General features: G+C 36.3%; 1 protein-coding gene across 8 annotated transcripts in view; it reads left to right on the plus strand.

Annotated features, from left to right (window-relative positions):
* LOC105077956 (uncharacterized) overlaps positions 1 to 20,148 on the plus strand; it is a 515,300-nt gene that overhangs the window by 432,166 nt on the left and 62,986 nt on the right. For all 8 annotated transcript variants that reach the window (XR_012506661.1, XM_074362661.1, XM_074362677.1 and 5 more), the window contains one exon: positions 9,022 to 9,113. Coding sequence is in view for 7 of the 8 variants with exons in the window: in XM_074362661.1 (XP_074218762.1) it covers positions 9,022 to 9,113 (92 nt within the window). In the remaining variant the exon portion in view is untranslated. The remainder of the gene's footprint in view (positions 1 to 9,021; positions 9,114 to 20,148) is intronic.

Raw genomic sequence — 20,148 nt, forward strand, 5'->3', positions numbered from 1 at the left:
CTTTAATAATTGTATTGTGCTTATAAAGATTTAAAGGATAAAAGTATCATAAGTGAGAAAATTACAACATTGAAAGTAGGATACCTTTATAATTATTAGTGAGTCAGTTTTTCTGTTTTAATTTCTTATGCTACCTAGATTGGGAGCACTTTCAAATGAAGGCATGTAGGAGTAAGTTGGAATTACATGGGGAAAATAAAAGAAGAAGAGCTCCTGTCTATTTAAAGCATTAGAGCATTCTGTCCACTAGGGTTTCCTCCCTGGTCCATATTGTGATCCTGAGAAATTGTCCCAGGAAAAGGTGTGGTCACAAGAACAAGTCCTCCTTGTTTACAGAAGTGCACGTGCACTTGTCTCATTTCCTCAGGTCACCCAATTTTCAGTTATTACTCACTTTCATAAAGTTCATGAAGACTTTCAAAATATTCCAGCTGTGGAAGAGAAAAATGATCTTGACTAAACTAGGAGAAGATCCACCCTCTATGAGTAATCTCTTTAATAAGGTTTCTTCATTCTGCAGGCACAGTGACTAATACTGAATCCACAGATTTATCTATATGCCAAATGGGAATACAAGGGACATAAGAGAAAGACTTATTTTTTTCCTGAGGAGATTCTTTCTTTAGTCTGCTACCAGCAAGCAAAGAAGAGAATGCAGCTGAATCATGATCATTTTGGAAGCTCCAAACAAATGCAAACAAACAAAAACCAAAGCAACTATAATTTCTTTTATGAATGCATAGAATAATTTACAGGTAATGGGGAAAATTTCTTTTTAACCAAGATAAAATTTGAAAAACTGTTAAAGGATTATGTTTATCTTAAGTAATTATAGAAGATGAGTACAGGTTATGCAAAGAAAAAGATTTTGACTTAGCATTACCTGAAGATTTTTAGCAGGATTGCTCAATGTAAAAAGTAAGTTTCTTGATAGAATTTTTCAAATGTTAGATGGATCAGTCTTCAGAGAAATGCTCCATGAATTCTTACATGAAATGAGTTGTTTCCTTTAAAAATAAAAGTGCAAATTTCTAATGTTTATTGCATCCCTGCCATGTCCAAAAATATCATTTAATCAGTTTGTGTAAGTTACCCCAGGCATCCTCCCAACTCCTAGATGTGGTAAGGAATGTACTGAAGAAGAGAAAGAATAGAGATTGGGCAGAGGGGGGCGCTGGGTTCTGCACTGTCACCACAACACCTGAGCCAACTCTGCGGACTCAAGGTGAGATGGCCCTTTAGATATTCCTGATTTGAGGGAGGGGGCAGCATCCATCATTATTACTCCCATGTGGATCACTGGTAAACGGCTATCTCAAGAATGACGCTTGGGGTGGTAGCTTCATTCAGCTCAGGTGACTCCCAGTGGAGCTTGATGACTGGCACCTGAGTGAATTTATCCCTCAGTCATGAAAGGAGCATCTGACCTTGGTTCACAGGATCCGTGACACTAGCCCAGTAGCTTATTGGTCCACCAAAGTATTGCTGGTCACGTCCTTTCCCCGGACTATCTCAAAGTACATTTCTTTAGCTCTTTTAACCTTAGTTAAAAGAAACCCCCTTAAATTAACACTGTATGTTATTGCTGGCTCATTCTTTTTGGTGACATTTCAGGCTGTGTACAGTGAGTATCATAACCTGAGGAGACCTGGTTAAATTTCATCTTTTAGCCGAGTCTCCTGCCACAGGTTCACTTAACAAATATTTATCAACTCTAAGTGCCAAGTCTTTTCCTAGGCACTAGAAATAGAGGGGTTGGGGGGAATCACGGACTGTACATCAGTGGTATTTCTTAAGTGACTGAGTGACAGGATGGGGAAATAAATAACACCTCTACTTTTTTTCATACTTAGTATGAACCAAGCACAGTTTTGAATTTTTTGCATATATTAATGCTTTCAACTCTTGTAACATTGCTGTGTGACAAGCACTACTAAAATTTAAGAAGCTGGCACCAGAAGGTTATAGAACTTCTGGGAACCACTCAGGAAACATGTTGCAGCAGGCATTCAGACTCTTAAGTGTTTGCCTCCGAAGTCTATTCTCTGATCCACACATAACTAATTGTGACCAATTATGCTTCACTATGCTTATAAAGGCTTTTGGAAGATGTCAGGAGCTGAGTCCCTCATCCAGAGATGAAAACAAGTGATTTAGCAGGCATTATAAAATAATTATTAAAAAAAGAATCCACAGAGTTTTGACTTTTTTTCACAGTATCTGAATAGCTTTATGTAGTTTAACCCATTTATATTAATCATTTATCTCTAAAAATATTTGGGTGTGATATTTCAGAAAATATTCTGGTTGCCTCATCTGAGACACATGATCGTCTTTTGGTGCTGGGATCTGAGACAGCACAGACACCCCGAAACTGAGGTCACCTTAGCATGATGCTGCATTAGGGTGAGGAAGTCCTCCTGATTCTTCATGTCTGGGGTTTCCTCATTGTTGGCACTGACAACCCACGTCCTGGGAACTTCCTCAGTCCAGGGCAAACGAGAATGGTTTCATACTCTCTGCTCTACCTTCATTCTTGTTGCGGGTTTTATTGCCCCTTCCGTCATGGGGAAGATATTTAAGTCCGGTTGATTGACTTCAAGCAGAAAATGGAGGGGAAGAAGGGATACACTGAGAACTGTCCATTTGGACATCCTTCAGGAAGAGGAGTTGAGAATGAGGAGGAGGAGGACTTTGGGACCCCCAGGTCCTACACTACAGGCTTTGGGCGCTCCCTGCAGGAGTGTTGGCTGGAGCCCAGCTGAGTGCACTCCTGCACCCAGGAATTTCTAGAAATGGCCCATAGCACTTCCTGCTTCCCCACATTTCTCACGCCTCAGTCTTCTAGACTCAAAAAAAAAAAACAAAAAACAAATACAACTTAATGATTTTTTTTTTCCATTTCAGCCTCCTTACTAAGCATCAGTAGTTAGGATTATGCCTGCATTTAATAGTTGGTCAGAAGTTTTCAGAAAAATAGTTCAGATCATGGGATTTTATAAGCCCTGTTTTATTGGAACTTGCTATATTCAAAATAAAGCAAAAAAACGATGCATTTATTTAAGCTGTGTGATGTCAAAAATGATTTAATGATTTTAATACCTTATTAAAACATCAAAATGTATTAGGAAACATTCTTGTCAACATAATAGGAATTTTTGTTAAAGAATGTTGAAAGGAGTGTTTCAAGCCAAAAATCAATAAAAACATAGGAAAGATGAAAGATGACTAATGAGGAAATCAAGCCCTTTACGCTTTGATGAATGCCGTTCGAATGTGTCAAAACTTGCAGTGTATTGCCAAATAAAAGAGAGTACGAAACATAAAGAAAACCTCATTAGGGAAAAAACATACAACAATACAGTCTACTTGAAAATGGCTGATGAGATAATTACATTGAACAGTCAAAGAAGAGCGAAGTTCTGAAGTTTATACTTGTTTGTATCAGTGATCTAAGGAAACTGGGGACTCATACCAGAATTAGGTACACATTGGAATGTCTTTATTTTAATTTATGTTAAAGAGTAACAGAAGTTCTGCTCTCCTGATAATTTCTCTTAAGCTATTATACATGGTTATATTTACTAACTGATGATTTACATATCTTACAGGATAAATGAGTTCAAATACATGTATTTAGCATTGTTCTTTCATTATACTTACAGACCAATTGCAGTTGGATGCAGAAGTTATGGGAAATCTGAATGCCTTCCTTACACTAAATCGTTAGAAACACTGTTTTTCTTTTATCATATATTATCATATTATTGTCCCACATACAAACAAAATTGTACCTTGGCATTCTCCTCTCTGGTTGCTTCCGAAACGGTATAAACTTTGGCATACACACAATATTCCAGACCGTCAGGATGACTGTGATATTTTTAATCTTAGATTCTTGATTTTTGGATTCTGGGTCAGCGTAACCTATTTTTCGAGTTTGGCCAGAGTTATGTTCAAGTTCCTTCTGCCAGTGAGGCTTCAATCTCACTGAAATCTAAGCAAACTATTGAGAGTGTGCTCTGATTTCTTTTTGTCACCTGTAGTAAAATGTGAGAGGAAGGAGATACATGGAGGAAAGAACTGTTAAGCAAAAGAATTGAGACATGACTATTTGGAGACTTCTCAGGTTATCTAGATTGTAAAGCATGAAAAAATTAATTTATTATTAGACAAGGATGGAGAGAGTCAGATCTGTGGCTAGACAATTGTTTTATAATGCCTCAGGAGGATTAGAAGTTCAGAGTATTCAGTCACACAAAGGGCTTTGTGAGATTAGATGTGTAACATACTGATCCTCTCAGCCATCCCAGCAGAAGCTAGGAACACATACAAGATTACTCAGGAAAGGTCTGTGGGAGAAATTTTGGTCTAACACAATGAGTTCATGTGAGGTACATGGGAGACACACAAGATATTTGAAATTTTTATAGAAGAAGAAAATACTGCCAACTTGTACTAAAAGGGACAGAGAGAAGAAGAAATGAAAGAAGTTTGTCAGGCTGTCAAAATTCTGTAGGTAGGAAACAGGATGATAAAATCACTAAACTTCAAACACATTCTCCCCTTCATGAAAAGGAATAATGACTCTAAGAACAGAACTGTGAGCCCAGTAGGTGGAACCTTCAACAGAAAAGAATTATTCCCAGGCCTTGAAACCTAATACTGTTTTCCCAGCTGGACTTTGAAATTGCTTAAGACAAGTGACTCCTTTTTTCTTTTTGTTTTCTTCCTTTTTGACTGGAAATCTCTGTAACTGTTAACCCATTCCTGTACCAACATTCTATTTGGGGAGCAGATAAATTGTTTACGAGACTCACAGGTCCACAAGCAGGGAGAAATTTTTCTTTAAGAATGGATTATACCCATACTCTCATCTATACCTAATGTAGTTGAATTAAGTAGTAACATCTGGGACTTTTGATATGAGGTTTAAAACTTGAGCTGATGCTCTAATTGGTTGAGTCTTTTGGTGTCCTTGGGTGGGATGAGTGTGTTTGCACGTGGGTTGGATGTGAATCTATTTGGTGTCAGATAGTGGATTGCTGTAGACACAATAATGGCCCCATAATATGTCCCTGTCTTACACAGCATTCACAGGTTCTGCTGATTAACGTGGCAAAGGGGGGTTAAGTTGGCAAATGGAATTAAGACTGCTAATAAATTTATATTAAAATGAAGAGATTATCCTGGATTAAAATGAGGAGGGGGAGGAAGGAGTGTCAGTCATCAGAGTGATGCAATGTAAGAAAGATTCTACCATTTATTGCTGGCTTTGAAGATATAAAGAGGCCATAAACTAAGGAAGGCAGGGGATTGGATTCTTCTCAAAGCCTTCAGGAGGAATGTGTATTTACCTATAACTTCAGTTTTAGCTGAGACACCTATTTTGCACTTCTGAACTCCAGGACTATAAGAAAATGTATGTCATTTAAGTCATCAAGTTTGTGGTAATTTGTTACAGCAATGATAGGAAACTAGTGCATGCCCTTCCTACAGTGCTTGGGTTTTGTTTGTTTGTTTTTAATAATTTTCATCAGTTAAATAGTTGTGCCAGTGAGGGGATTCGCCAGAGATCCTCACTCTGCTGTTTTAGAAGCCCCTCTCTTGAAATGTATGTCTTCGTGTTTGAAAGCTACGTTTGCTGATAAAGAGGTCTAAATAAACAGTTCCCCCTGCCCTGGCACTCTAACATGCCATTCCATTACCTGGCAAATCCTTCCATTTCTTACTGTTATTGCAAACAGTCTACTATAATTCTGACTTCCCTTCTCTGGTGCTTTAAATATATGTTCTTTATCTTTGGCTCTCGAAAGTTTGATAGAAATGTGCTTAGGTGGGGGCGGTGAGGGTGTGTGTGTGTGTGTGCTGTGTTTATACTTTTGGTGTTTGCTGAGCTACTAGGATTTGTAGTTGGGAGTCTTGGCCATCATCTCTTCAAACAGTTCTTATGCTTTATTCTATTTGTCTTTTACTTCTGGGACTTTATTTTCAAATATATTAGGTTGTATCTTGGAACTCATTTTATTTTTCACTTTGTTTTACCTCCTGTGCTTCTCTGTGTGTTCTTTCTATTGACCTATTTTCACGCTCAGTGATTCTTTACTATGTTGAGTTTATTGATGTGCCCGTCAAAGGTGGTGCACACTTCTATCACCGAGTTTTTCCTTTTGATTATTTCTTATGTTTCTCTTGCCCCATCTATCTATGCATGTTGCCTGCCTTTTGCTCCACAGACTTTTATGTATTAATCATTAATCAATAAAAAGAATATAGAGTGATTTAAAATTCTCTGTCTGTTAGTGCCAATATCTGGGTCTTATGAGGCTCGTTCTATTAGTCCCTGAACAGTGTGCTGTGTTTTGCTTGTATTCTGTATTTCTTGTAGTTTCGACTTGAACACCAGACATCTTGTATAGGAGCACGGAGACTGAGATATAGAGACCTGGAAATGTGAAACTTCTTTTCTTGCCAGGTTGAGGTTTTCTAGTCAGAAGGTGAACCACGTTGTTGTTGTTACGGTTACCCTTATTGTACCACCAACTTCAAATTTTTCTACCTTTGCCTTTTGTTTAGTGTGAAGACTGGTTTTCTGGAAGATTTCATCAATGTCTGCTCCATTCTCTGCTTTAGGTCTTCTCTTTGCACTTGTATGTTAGATATTTCTTCACAGCGTCACCCCTCTCCACATAGTAGACTGCTGTTATCTGTCATGCAGCTCTTGATGATCTGGGAGAGGGAGTGAAAGGCACGGACATTCCCTGGTGTTTGGGGTCAGCCTTGGTCTTAGGCGGGCAGTGTGCGGCCAGTCTCAAGGATGTGAGGATCTCCTCCTCAGTGATCCTGCTCTTTCCCTGGTGGATAATCTCTAATAACACGAGTCCTGAGTGTTTTGTTCCCTTCCGCATAAGTAGAGGTGAGTTTTTATTTCCTACTCCTAGATGCAGGGGTTTTCCACCGATATCCTGAGAGCAGTTTATTTTACTACTTTACACCAGGGGCTTAAACTTTTGTTCTAAAGGGACAACAGGGGAGGTTTTGAGTGGGGCTTTATGCCCTTCCTGCATGAAAGTCCCCTCCCCTTGACACACATCATCAGGGGCTCTCCCTGTCTCTTACTTTGACTAATTTTCCTCATGATCACCTCTTGAGAAAATACTGCAGATGGTCATAAATTACCTTTGTGGCTTTCGGCTCCTAGAAGCTCTGGCCTCTCATACTAGCCCATACTCATTATTTAGCAATTGGTTTAAGTTTTAGCTGGATTCTTCTTTCTTGCCCTTCAGCTTCTGCATCTGCCCCAGGTAACTAAGTGCTCTGTCCTCTCTCTCTTTGGAAGATCCTATCTTTCCACAGATTTTTGGTTTGTTGCCCTGTGATCTCAGTTCCCTAATGAGTTCAAGGAAATGTTGGTTTGTAGATCCACCTTTTTATGTTGTTTTTTTTTGGGAAACAGTGCTCTTTCTAGTATTGTACATACTAAGTAGAAGCTTAAAATCCTGTTCCCTTTGTCTGAAAGGTTCTCAGTTTTGGTGTAGAAACATATTTGATTTTTATAGATTGCTTAGTATTGTGCATCTAAGCTTAAAGCAAACTGTAGGAATCATTCTGCGGAATTCCTGTCTGTTCAGATAAACACAAAGCAATGTAGGTAATGGTATAATATTACAGTGAGATTCCAGATTCTGCAAAATAGAAACTGATTTCAAGGTGAAAGCAAATAGGCTGGTTATACCAGAAATCCTCTTTGTCTCTGCTTTCAGACTGATTTAGTAAAAAGGTTTTCCTTCCTCCCTTGAGAAAGCCTCAATCTATGTAAATTTCTTCCTGCCTTCTTGTTTTTCCCGAGGTAGGGTGGGGAGAAAGAGAGAAAGAAAGAGAAGGAGAGAGAAAGAGAGAGAGAGGATGAATCTGATATTCTGGTGTTTGGCAAGCTCTTTTCTAGAGACAGAGAATTTAGTTGCAGGTGAGGGGCAAGATCATTGACCTTGCGGAAACTACAGGCTGAAGGTATCCATTATAGTGAAGTACCTCAAATTAGACAGAGTGAAGTGGCTTATTTAATAACCCCCCTTAAGCTTTGCAGGGTTGTCAAAGAATTTTTTTCAGAAAATTTGAATCATTTTCATCAATATTTTATTATGAGGATATATTTTGCTGTAAGCTCCCTAAGCGAAGAGACCATCTTCATTTGTTCTTTTCCAGTCTTACAGGGTACATATTGCATACGTATACTGTGTGTGTTCAGTAAGTGTTCCAGGTTCATTAGATCTTGTGTGTAAGTACCATTCCTACCCAAATATGAGTGTAGCTCACATACTGATGTTCTAAGTTCATTTGTAAGGTTGATTGCTAAAGTTGAATGCTGATGAATTGATACTAGTTGTGGTAACCTTTTCTTCAGTTTATATTTTTAAATTTCAGTCCTTGAACATTGTACACATTTTGAGTTTCTGATGGGTAGAAACTGAATTAATATGCTTGAACTCATTTATTCTCCAGTTCAATCCAAAATTGTTGTGCAAATTTGCAACTCATCCAGCCTGTATTGTTCAAATAGGGTTGCAGCCCCCAAGGTAGTTGTTCATTTGTCAGTGAAGCTTGTGTGTTTGACAATGTACAGCATAGATGACTAAGTTTTTTTCTCTTGTCCAGCATCTCACAGCTTTTTGTTACAAACTTTGAGGGGCTTGTCACTGATGCTTTAACTTGTGGAGTTTCCTGATATTATGTCTGAAGTTTGATAATTCTATTAAAGAATGTTTTTCTATGTCTACATGATGGATTTGATATCAAGTCAAAATTGAGCATTTCTAAGATGCCTCAGTTTTTACTTGCTTAAGGGAATAACGTTTTAATATAGCAATCTCTTCATTATCCTACCAGGAGAAGAAATCAGTGTAGATGATTCTGTATTACTAATATTTAAGAGGAAACAAAATAATAGCAGAAGGCTTCTTGAGGGGTGGAAATAGAAATCTGTTTAGCTTTAACCTGAGTTTCTTCTGTTTCTTCTTATAGCCCCCTCATGGCAGGAAATGGACCGTATCTAAACTGGCATGCTTGGACCGCCCCTTTTCTACACCTGTTGATTCTCATCCACCACAGGAAAGGTAGGTCTTTTTTTGTTGTTGGTTTTTTTTTTTCCTGCTTGTTTTCTTGTTGTTTTATTTGATAGTCTCTTTCAGCTCTTTGTGGTTTATCATAACAGTCCTGTTCTTATTAACAAAATACAGATTAATCTGACTTTCGATCCCAATAGAAACTTGAAAAAATAAGTTGTAATAGTGTGGTAATCTGCAGAAATGAAACTGTAATTAATGCAATTGTAATTAAAATACCAAAGCCTTCTTTAATTTAAATGGCAGTATATTGGTTAAAATAGCCAGCAATTTAGAGGATTAATGTATAATCCATGGTGTAAATTACAATCTTCTTTTGCCATTTTGGATATAGATTCTTGATACAAACAGGTTCTAGATGCAGAATACCTGGTCTTTAAACGCTGTCTCTACTATTTATTGAGTAAACTCAAATTTTAAAACTCTCTGTCTCCTCACCTGTAAAATGGGAATATTAGTAGTATCTTCCTCTGAAGGTTATTTTGAGAATGAAATGAGGAAATATTTGTAAATCTAGAACAGTAAGTACAAAAATACTATTATTTATTAATATTTTTATGAATTTGAAATAATGACAGCATACTCAACCTTCTCTTAGTCCGTGGCACCCAGGAAAATCTTTTAAAAAGGGAACTCTGGTTCAGACCCTTACCATATAACCCACAATAAAAGTCTGCTGCAACCTTTTTGGGTATGGGTATGGGTTTGGGATTTTCAATACAACATCTGGGATTTCAGCTAATAAGAATGTAAGTAAGCATCCTTTAGCTATGCTTGTCACAGTGGCTACTTATGTTCTAGCATGCACAGTTCAATATATTTCTGCTATGAGTTTATTAGAAAGGTAAGAGATGGCTAGGAAAAAATGGCAGATAGGTCAAGATAATTCTCCAGTTCCACTCCTCTTACTATTCTGGCTGGAAAAGCTGGAATCATTTAGATGATCATTTATTTAAATTCATCCTTGATCAGCTTCCTTGTTTCTACGGAGTACATGTAGGAAGTCTATGACACTGATTTGATTTTACAGGTCAGGAAGAATTTCTCCTGGTGTTACATCATTTTGTACCGGTGACAACACAACATAATTGCTACTTCAGGCAATTCTATAATGCATCAGTTGAAGAGTTAGAGGGAAGGGTTTGAGCAGTCAAATTAACCCAACTTCCATAACTTAAAAAGCCATTGCTGAATCGTTAGCACAATCCTGGGTGTCTGAATAATATGAAAATGTAGCTTGGTAAAATAACCCAGAAAAGCTTCTACTCATGTAGCAGATATCTCATAGTATAGAAACTAAGAGACAGACCAATAGAATATTTATTTCTTTTGAAGATCAGTAAGAATTTACTTTATTTCCTCTTCTGATGGCTCTTCTGACTCTCTCTTTATCTTCTTGTGGATAGAATTATAGTAAGAGTCTGCCAAATTCAGACTCAGAGAAACACATCTAACTTACGTTTTGATGTGGCTTTTTCTTCTCTATGACGGTGCTCAGTTTGGTTTCCACCCAGCACAAGGTGTTCTAACTGTCAGTCATACAAAGGGCCAATTAGGTCATCAAGTCAGTTTTTCTACCAGAGTAGGATAGATCTCTGTTAAGTTTTTTTCTTCTATTTTCCCCCAGGCTAGAATTGAACATGTTTCTTGCTATTTCTTGAGGGCAAAGAAGATAAAAATCAATAATAAAAGTAGATGTGGGTTTAAGGGGACTAGTGTCTTAAATAAGGAGGAGGCATTTCACTTAAGCAGTTGCTGAGAACTTTTTATTCCATTGGGTGATAAATGACTTCTCTTTCATTTTTCTTTTACTAGCAAAAAACAAACAAGCACTTTATCACCATGTAAAAGTCAGACCTAGAATTCTATCGTTGGCATATATATTTCCCCAGGGAAATACACCTGCACAGAATTCTTCTGATCTGTTGACAAATCCTTTGAGATTTCTCTTTTGCTTAAGAAGAATAAGAGTATTTAGAATATTGGATTTCCATATTTGGCTAAGGAAAAGGACGAGAGGGAGAAAGAAAGAGAGGAACTGGAAAAGTGTGTGTCTATGAATATGTGTAGGAGAGTGTGTATGGTATCTGTGTGTGTAAGTTTGTGTTAGGAAAAATATCAATTAGATTAAAATAATATATGGTTATGGATTTTTCCCCCTCAAAGGACATTAGCATTGGAGTGATGCTTAGAATAGTTGAACTGAACTTTCTAACATTACATAAAGATTGTTTTATTTGCCAAGGTTACCAAGGTTACCAAAATAGATTGAAGATGGTTCAGGGCTAAACCAGACTTCCTGATTTCTCGTTAAGTGTTTTCTCCTCTATACTACTCTTGTTCAAGATTATTTTTCATTTTCATCAAGAAGAGTGAGATTTCTGAATTATAAGTGATTTAGCCTGCGGCTTAGACCTGAATGACTGAGACCAGAACAGAGAAGATTTGTTTGTATCTTTAGCTCAGATAGGCTTAGAGAAGTCTCAGCTTCTGCGAGGAATAGTCTTTAAGCCAGAAGAGACTGAGATCTGTTATTTAAATCCTGATTCTTATGATGTCAGACGTGTACTCAGACATCAGGCATTTTAGCAAAGAAATGGGGAGAAGTTGGCAGCAGAATCACACCTCAAAACTGCATGATGTCTTAATGCAGCATCCTGCCTTTCTGGGACCCTACTGATTAAAACATTAAGAAAATTCATTTCTGAGCCAAATTAATTATAGTAGTAGATAATGTCCAAATAAATGAAAATAATATATCATAATAATATAATGATGTGTTTTGGACTCTGATTTCATCCAACCCTAATTGTTAAAATTCATCAGTAGTCAGCACTGGTGAGTCCCTTCTCATATTCTGATTTCTGTAGTAACTGAACAAGTAAGACAAGATTAAAATGAAAAAAGAAATATGTGTCTCTAATGGCAGAATTATCTCAGAATTTATATCAGAGTTATGATTCATTCTAAGCTTCATAATTATCCTTTATTATATGTGCTATGTTTTAAGAATGATTTTCTAATAAGGTGTTTCTATTTGATTATGATCGAGAATAAAGTTTCTGAATACAGAGGCTAAACCAATAAAACTTACAGATATCACAGCTGCTGTTTCTCCCATAAGCAATCTGCCAACAATAGCAATAATTGCACCAAGAACCTTTTACACTCCCTGAGAGTGTGCGTGGTGCCTGTCTTGGTCAGATGAAGACAGAGGCTTAGAGAAGGTAAGGTACCTGAATTTGCATACTTAGTAAGTGACAGATCTTAGGAAACCCCGGGAAGACTGACATCAGAATCCACAGCATTAAGCCCCACACCCCAGTTGTGTGTGTATGTGTGTGCACACGTGTGTACCGGTGTGTGTGTGAGGCCATGATGTGTGTCAGCAGGGAGAGAGGAGATAATGTGAAGGAGAGAATCAGGAAGTGATCGGGTGACAACAGCAGCATGGCTCTGATCAGTGTTACTTCTCTTGTCATTGAAAAGAAAGAGCTACAGACTGTCTGTATTTAGATGATCAGACGTGAGGACCTATTTATATTATTAATACTATAGTATTACTGTTATTTAAAACAGTAGTCAATATCCTGCTTGCAAAATGGCTTGGTTTTTATTGTTTAAAATTTTCTTGGCATTTGATTGAGTTAAAAATAGAGAAAGGGAAATCTAGATGTCTAAAATACCTAATATAAAATGTTAAGCACATAACTGCCATATGTAAAGTGTTATGTCTACATTTCTGTAATTTCTGGTCTACAGGGACTAGATTTGCACCATCTTTGGCAAAGCTATTTGACAAAATAAGAAATAAAACACTAAAGTGAACTCATTTTGAAAAAGTAAAATGGAAACAGAGCAGATGTCATTTTGTAAATGGAGAATAAAAAGGTTTCTGTTTGTCAGCATATGAAAAGTTTAAAATAATTTCACTTCATGAAGAGTAAGACTTTAAGTGATTATAGAATTGCTAATGGGTGAGAGAAACACAAGTAAATTTACCAAAGTTCTGTCGGTGTCATTTACACATTCAGTAGATCATATATTATTTATTTGCTAAGATAATGCATTATGCAATTAGAGCTATTCTTCTATTTTGTATCATTTAAATTCTATATTAAACTGCATTTAAATAAAATTTCAAACAATTTAGTCTACATCTATCACAACTGAAGATGGCAGGTGTCTGGGGTATAATATACGAGGCTTGATTTATTTCCAGTTTCTTGCTTGATAAAAATATTCAGAATTATCAATCCAGCCTGAAGAGAACTCTTTAAAATTATATCTTTACAGATAAATGTATCCTTTAAAAATGCTCCTTTTATCCTCACCTCCACCTCTACATCCCCTAGTCCATTTCCTGTCACTGTCATTGATGAAGCTTTGAATATGTGATTTTCCTAATTCTTAGCTGTAATATTTTTAAGTTGTCAAAATATGAGAATAAATCTACAGCATACATTGGATTTGGTGGCGTTGGGGGTATCAGGCAGCCATATCTTCTTTTTGATTACAACCAAGTTTCTTCTTCCTATTCTGTATAGTGTGTTGGGGTTCCTATGTGCACTGTTTTGCCCTTCGCAGTTTTCAGACTCTTGATCCAACCAAAGTCAATTAGAATCACAAACTTGAGCATGCCATCACAAAAAGATGCAAACACACTTAATTCCACTTAATTCTAGAAGAGGCTGTCAGACTGCATGTCACCTGTCAGAAGACCAGTGCCATTACCCTCCAGAATTTCCTGTTTGATTTCAAGCCTCGACCTCCCATCTTACCACCAATTTTGTATTTTTCAAAAACACTTTTAAAATACTTTTCTTGATTTAGATAAGCTGTAGCCAGTTTCTGTGATTTGCAACAAAAGAACACCAATATTGTAAGATCCTAGCATGTGTCTATATTGTTTTAACTTGGAAGTACTATAACATTGAGAGGCAGTGTGTTATCTGCTATCTACTCTCTGTCAAAGTATATCACTGAGTTGTCAAAACATGCTCCCCAAATCTATATCAAAATACCTCACTCTGGAGGAATCCCACCCTATACAGCCTTGATTTGGTATATAGCTTTGTGCCACATAACTCCTCAGGAAGAATGTTTAAATTTTTCGGCAAAGATTTCATTCTCCAGTATTTATCCAACAAAACAAAAGTGGTATATTTTATAAGGATAAATTTATCATTGCCTGGCAAAACATTGCCAAGGTCTGGAAGTTTAATGAAGGTCATAATACAATGTATTCCTTAAAATAGATAAATTGGTCACAAATTATGCTACTATGAGGAATGTTGCTTTTTTGTTGCTAATACTGGCTTCTTTAAATAGTTTTTGGTCTGAAATATTCAGATGATATTTAATAGAGCCTATTATGCAAAGTCAAATATTCTCAGACATTATGCATTGTAGTGACATGATTTTATCTTTTAAATAAACAACAACATATGCATCTTTACAAATTGAGAGTACTTCTAGGAAGAGCAAGTATAGAAATTTATGTGAACATTTTTCTTTGAACTTTATATCTAAAGACACAAGTTAAAATTACTAGAATTCCCTTGGGTCTTTCCCATCTATATAGTGATCTTAATACTTTGGCTCGTTTGATTGTTTCTAATTCATGCTCTTCCGTTAACTTCAAACAGAATCATAGTGTTAAACACAGATTGATTCAGGCCATGTCTCCAGAGAAATAGAGCAAATACTAAGCTAATCCGTGTAACTATACTGTATGTGTGACCTTCCTAAACTGGAGAGTGGCAGCTAATGAAGACCAACGTGAGAGTGGCTGGCACGCCATATTTTAGCTGTTCAAACACATATGTACAGATTGAGTCCTGTTTTGAAGCCAGACGCTATTTTGTTTGTTTTCTGGATGGGGTGGGGGGTGGTACCACCGGCAGTACAACACTGCATGCAAAACAAATCAGAACGACAACACAAAAACACTTGCTCAGTACGTTTTGCGGTGGTGATGATGTTTACCCTTGTGGGTTTTTTGTGGACCTCACATCTTTGAGTGTTCTTCCTCTTATAGATGACATCTGAAAATGGTACCTGTTCAATCCATCATGGGATTGTGAAGGTTAATTTTAGAGGAAAATTGCTACATGGACTCAGAAATTGTTATTATTTTCTTGTTTCTTGTCTGAGGCTTTATCTACCATTCTGAGCTGTCATTTTATAATTCTAAAAAAAATATGAGAGCTGTTATCAGAAGAGGTGGTTTACCACCAGATATAAAATATAGTTTTTATTATTGTTGTTGGTTGTTTTGTTTTTGTTTTTAACTGAGCACTAAAACTGAGATGCTTTCCGTACGTGATAGTTGTGTGGCAGTGGATGAGCTCTGTGATAATTACAGGTTATAACTTATCATCTAGGGGTGATAATATATGGGCAGCAATTCAACACATAGCCTAGTCAAATACTTCTTATTTCTTCCCCAAATTATTTATTTATTTTTCCAATTAAAAGAAATTTTACCTACATAATTGGGTCAAAAGTGTACTACAATTGAGATACTTCCACAGTCAAGGGCAGATGCATAATACACCATCCATCAAACTTGCTAGACTCAGAAGCAGAATAGTGGGAAGGAAGAAAAACATCTAAGACATTCACAATTTTCCATCCTGCACTGCACAGGTACATACTCCATCTCTCCCTCATTATCATAGGTTTCCTGAAAGCAGAGGTTTAACAAAACACATTTTGATATCCTCACCATCAAATGGCACCTAGAGAGTGAAAACTCTGATATTTTTTATTTAAAGAATAAGCAAGTGATAATCATAACTTTAATAATGACAATAATAAAAAGATGATTTAGATCTTATGAAAATGGCCATGTGTCACACAATGTTCTGGTAGCTTCAGATTTGTTAACTCCTTTAATCTTCTCAAAAACCCTGTAAAGTACTCTTATCCCCACTGCACAGGCGGGCAAACACTTGCCAAAGTAACTCATCTAGTAAGAGATGGAAAGAGGATTTCAGTGTAGGCATTCTGGCTCCATAGATTTAAAATCTTAACCATTTTTTCTCTTTAATGAAAACAGTGATTATGGTTGCTTTTGAGCTATATTAGTTTTCTATCATTGCTATAATAAATAACCACAAATTTAGTGACTTAGCGCAACCCAAACTTACTATCTTACAGTTCTGGGAGTCAGAAGCCATAAAATTAAGGTGTTAACCAGTCTGCTTTCTTTCTGAAAGCTCTAGGGGGGAATCTGTCTCCGTCCCTTGTGGAGTTTCCAGAGGCTGCTCAGATTCCTTGGCTTGTGTCCTCCCAGTGAGCAATGGAATGAGTTCAATCCCTGCTCAGTTTTTTGTTTTTTTGTTTTTTAGTATTTTGAGATGTAACTGACATCTACTGTTCCATCAGTTTAAGGTATACAGTGTGTTGGTTTAATACACTTATATATTGCAATATGATTACCACTGTAGTATTAGCAGCAATCCCACTCCTGGATATATACCTGAAGGAATTAAAAATCAGTATTTCAAAAAGATACCTACACACCCATGTTCATTGCAGCCTTATTCATAATAGCCAAGATATGAAAAAATTAAGTGCCTATCAATAGATGAATTGATAAAAAAAAGATATGATAGATACACAGACACACACAGACATACAATGGAATGTAATTCAGCCATGAGAAAGAAAGAAATCCTGCTATTTACAGCAACATGATGGACCTTGAGGATATTATGCTAAGTAAGATATGTTATACAGTGAAATATAAATTTATCACTTACACGTCTTATCTAGAAAAGCCAAACTCCTAAGAACAACCTTTGTTTCTGTGTGGTTTCCTCCTCTAATCCTGACTTTCTTACCACCATCTTTAAGGACCTTTTAATTGCATTGGTCCTACTTGGCTAATCCAGCATAATCTCTCCATCTCAAAATTTTAAATTAATCAGATCTGCAGAGTCCCTTTTGCACTGTAAGACAACACATTAATGAGTTTGGGGAATTAGAGCGTGGGCATCTCTTCATCCTCTGAGGAGGTATTTTTCAGCCTACCACCATGACCAATAAGTATGTAAAAATTTTAGTAATAGCAGTCATGGTCTTACAATATCAACCAAAGCAGAGAAAGAATATGCTTCTGTTACCAGAATCAGAATTTCAAGACTTTATGAAAACATTTGAATTTGGGAGAATTCAAATCTTGCTGTCTCCCTTCTGCTCACAAATTAAGTGATTTGAACTTAATCAAAAGATAAATCAGTAAATTTTTTCCAGAGGTTTAACAACAGGATTGGGACAAAGCCAATTGCAAAAAACTTCAGATATGCTTCACCAAAAAATTCTAAAGCTCAATGTCTGATCCTTTTAACTGTTCAGGTCTTATGTCACTTGTTCTCAACACTAATATCACTGCTTAGAAGACAGAACCTTGTATAAATACCTGAATACAAAAGCCTGAGTGTCAAATTCTGATGCTACTCAAGGACTTTTCTCAGAACCCAAAGGAAGCCTTAAGGATGTCATTTTAATACATGATATTGATTATAACACATATATATGCATTAGTCTTTACAAAATGTTTTTACGTTCATTGCCTCTGTCCAACTTCACGGTAAGTCCGTGGGTTCAGTTAGGTAACTAGTATGTCCATGATCATTTTACAGCCAATAAAATTGTTCACCAATATAGACTCTTATAAGTAAGTAGTTGATCTTAGACTACAACTTATTTTATGATTCCTATTCTTAGTCAATTCTTAATCAAAGATATTTTGTGATCTTCTGCAATGTACCTATTTACAAAATTTTCTGTATTTGTTTCGCAAACAAGGAACTGTTGAATGACTATAGCATAAATGCTTAATTTTGTTTAAAAATATATGCATGATTGAAAAAGCCTTCATTGGGCAAAACAATTACTAATTAAATTTGACGTAGAGGAGACTCTTGTAGTTATCAGTAACACATGTATCTTTATTTAGATATATACACATGTTTTATATATTAAAATAATGAAGTTCAGAGGAAAAACATATTTTTGAATGAAGTATTAACTTCTGACGAAGTTTAAAAAAAATCTAAATGCATCCTTTCCTCCTTTTATTTTCCCTCATTTTCATCCTACCTTGGATTTCCCTGTTTCTCTTCTGAGGTGGACCACCCTCGTATCCTAGTACTTCAGCCTTTCCCAAATACTAGCCCATGATTTTTCCTTAATTTCTTTATAATAGCATTATTATTCAGACAATAAATCAACATGTGTCAAACATTATAGCAAGCTCTGGAGTCCCCGGAGATAGAATGATGAAGGAAGCAGTCCCTGTCCTTCAAGAATTTATTAGCAACCAGGTGTGATCTACATGTGAACATAGCTGATTACAATAAAAGATAAAATGCAAGTACAGCAGGGGCAGAAAGATATAACTTTTTTATCATCATTCTTGATTTCTTGTTCTCAGTTACTTATGGGGTGAAGATTTCTGATAGAAGATTTTAAAAAAGAGGTTAAAATTATTTTTATCACTATTATTGATATTGACTTATTCTTAACAGAAGGCTTAGTAGAAGAGGACGTATAAAGATGGCTTGATTTAATCTGAGGGCATGAAGTTTCAGGTTTTGCAGGAGATTTATAGTAGTCCCGTCCTGTCGTACAGGGAGAAATTCTAGTACTGTTCAAATCACATGATAAAGCTACAGATTGGTAGAAACACCGAGTTCTGTCTATAAATTTTTAGCACATGGTCCTAAGAACAGCATCTGATTAAGTAAGGTTAGAGCAGTGGTGCAAAAAAACATCACTGTGCGTTTGAAGCTTGTGGAGTGCTTATCAATGACTACAGAGATACCTGCTAGTTAATTTTGTTCATAGGGCTCAGGAATATGCCTTTATGAGAAGCAGTCTAGTCATTCTGACATATGGTTCAAAGAACTCACTTTGAGGAAAACTGTACTGAATATCCACAGGAATAAAAAAAACAAGTAAAAGTTCTCAACTGTTCTAGCATTATGACCATGTACACATGTATCTCCTGACAATCCCTAACACATTCAGCAAATTGCCCATTCTATTTAGTCACTCAAATGCCTGCCACGTCTAAGCCAGGAATGAGGTCCTCAGGATCAGCCTAGTATTACTTGGCCCAGTTCTAAATCCCCTGATTGAGACAGTCATCTATCCGAGGCTGGATTTCCAATTTCCAGGAATTTAAGCTTGGCAGTCACATTGATATATCCAGTTCTACATAGAAATTCTAGTGAATACTAAGACAAGCACATTTTCCACCTGAAATTCACCTCAGTCTAATGTAATGCTTGTTTTCCAGTTGATTATTGATGGGACTGACAATTTTTTTTTTTTTTTTTTGGCAAAGCCATTTGGATTGAATTCTCTAGGCAGATGGCTTACAAATGAGTGACATGTCACCACCTTCAGAATTTTCAGTGAGTGACATGCCATTACCTTCAGATTGCATATTTTGCACATTTTCAGTCACTCATTCTTTGTCAGTCAATATTGTCCATTATCCATTATATATATTTTAACACACACTGGCCTTCTATTGGAAGAAAACAGTATATTATATCCTCAGAGGAAAAAAATCATTTACAAAGAGGCTGAAAAATTCTCCATAATTATCTCCAAAAGGTAAACCAGAAAAACCAGTATTGTGCAGCAGAAACAGGTGATGCAAAGAGAGATGGGTGAACAGCTGTTATTTTCCAGTGTTGTTTCCATTTTACTTTTAAATTCATTCACATGCATTTTAGGGAAATTAAATTTCCTCTATTTCGTATTAGTTTTCACTGACACAGGAAACTTTCATTAGGACAACATTTTATGTTTGAAATCGTGCTCCTACTATTTTGCTAATGAAGCTAATATATGAGTTTGAATTTACGAAGAAGATAGCTGCAGATAATACTAAATGGTTTTTGAATAGGTTATCTTCTCTTTTTAAAATTTTATTTTTTATTGAAGTGTAGTTGATTTACCATGTTAGTTTCAGGTGTACAGCAAAGCAATTCAGTTATGCATA

Source organism: Camelus bactrianus, chromosome 1, assembly GCF_048773025.1.
Source record: "Camelus bactrianus isolate YW-2024 breed Bactrian camel chromosome 1, ASM4877302v1, whole genome shotgun sequence".
Taxonomy (NCBI): domain Eukaryota; kingdom Metazoa; phylum Chordata; class Mammalia; order Artiodactyla; family Camelidae; genus Camelus; species Camelus bactrianus.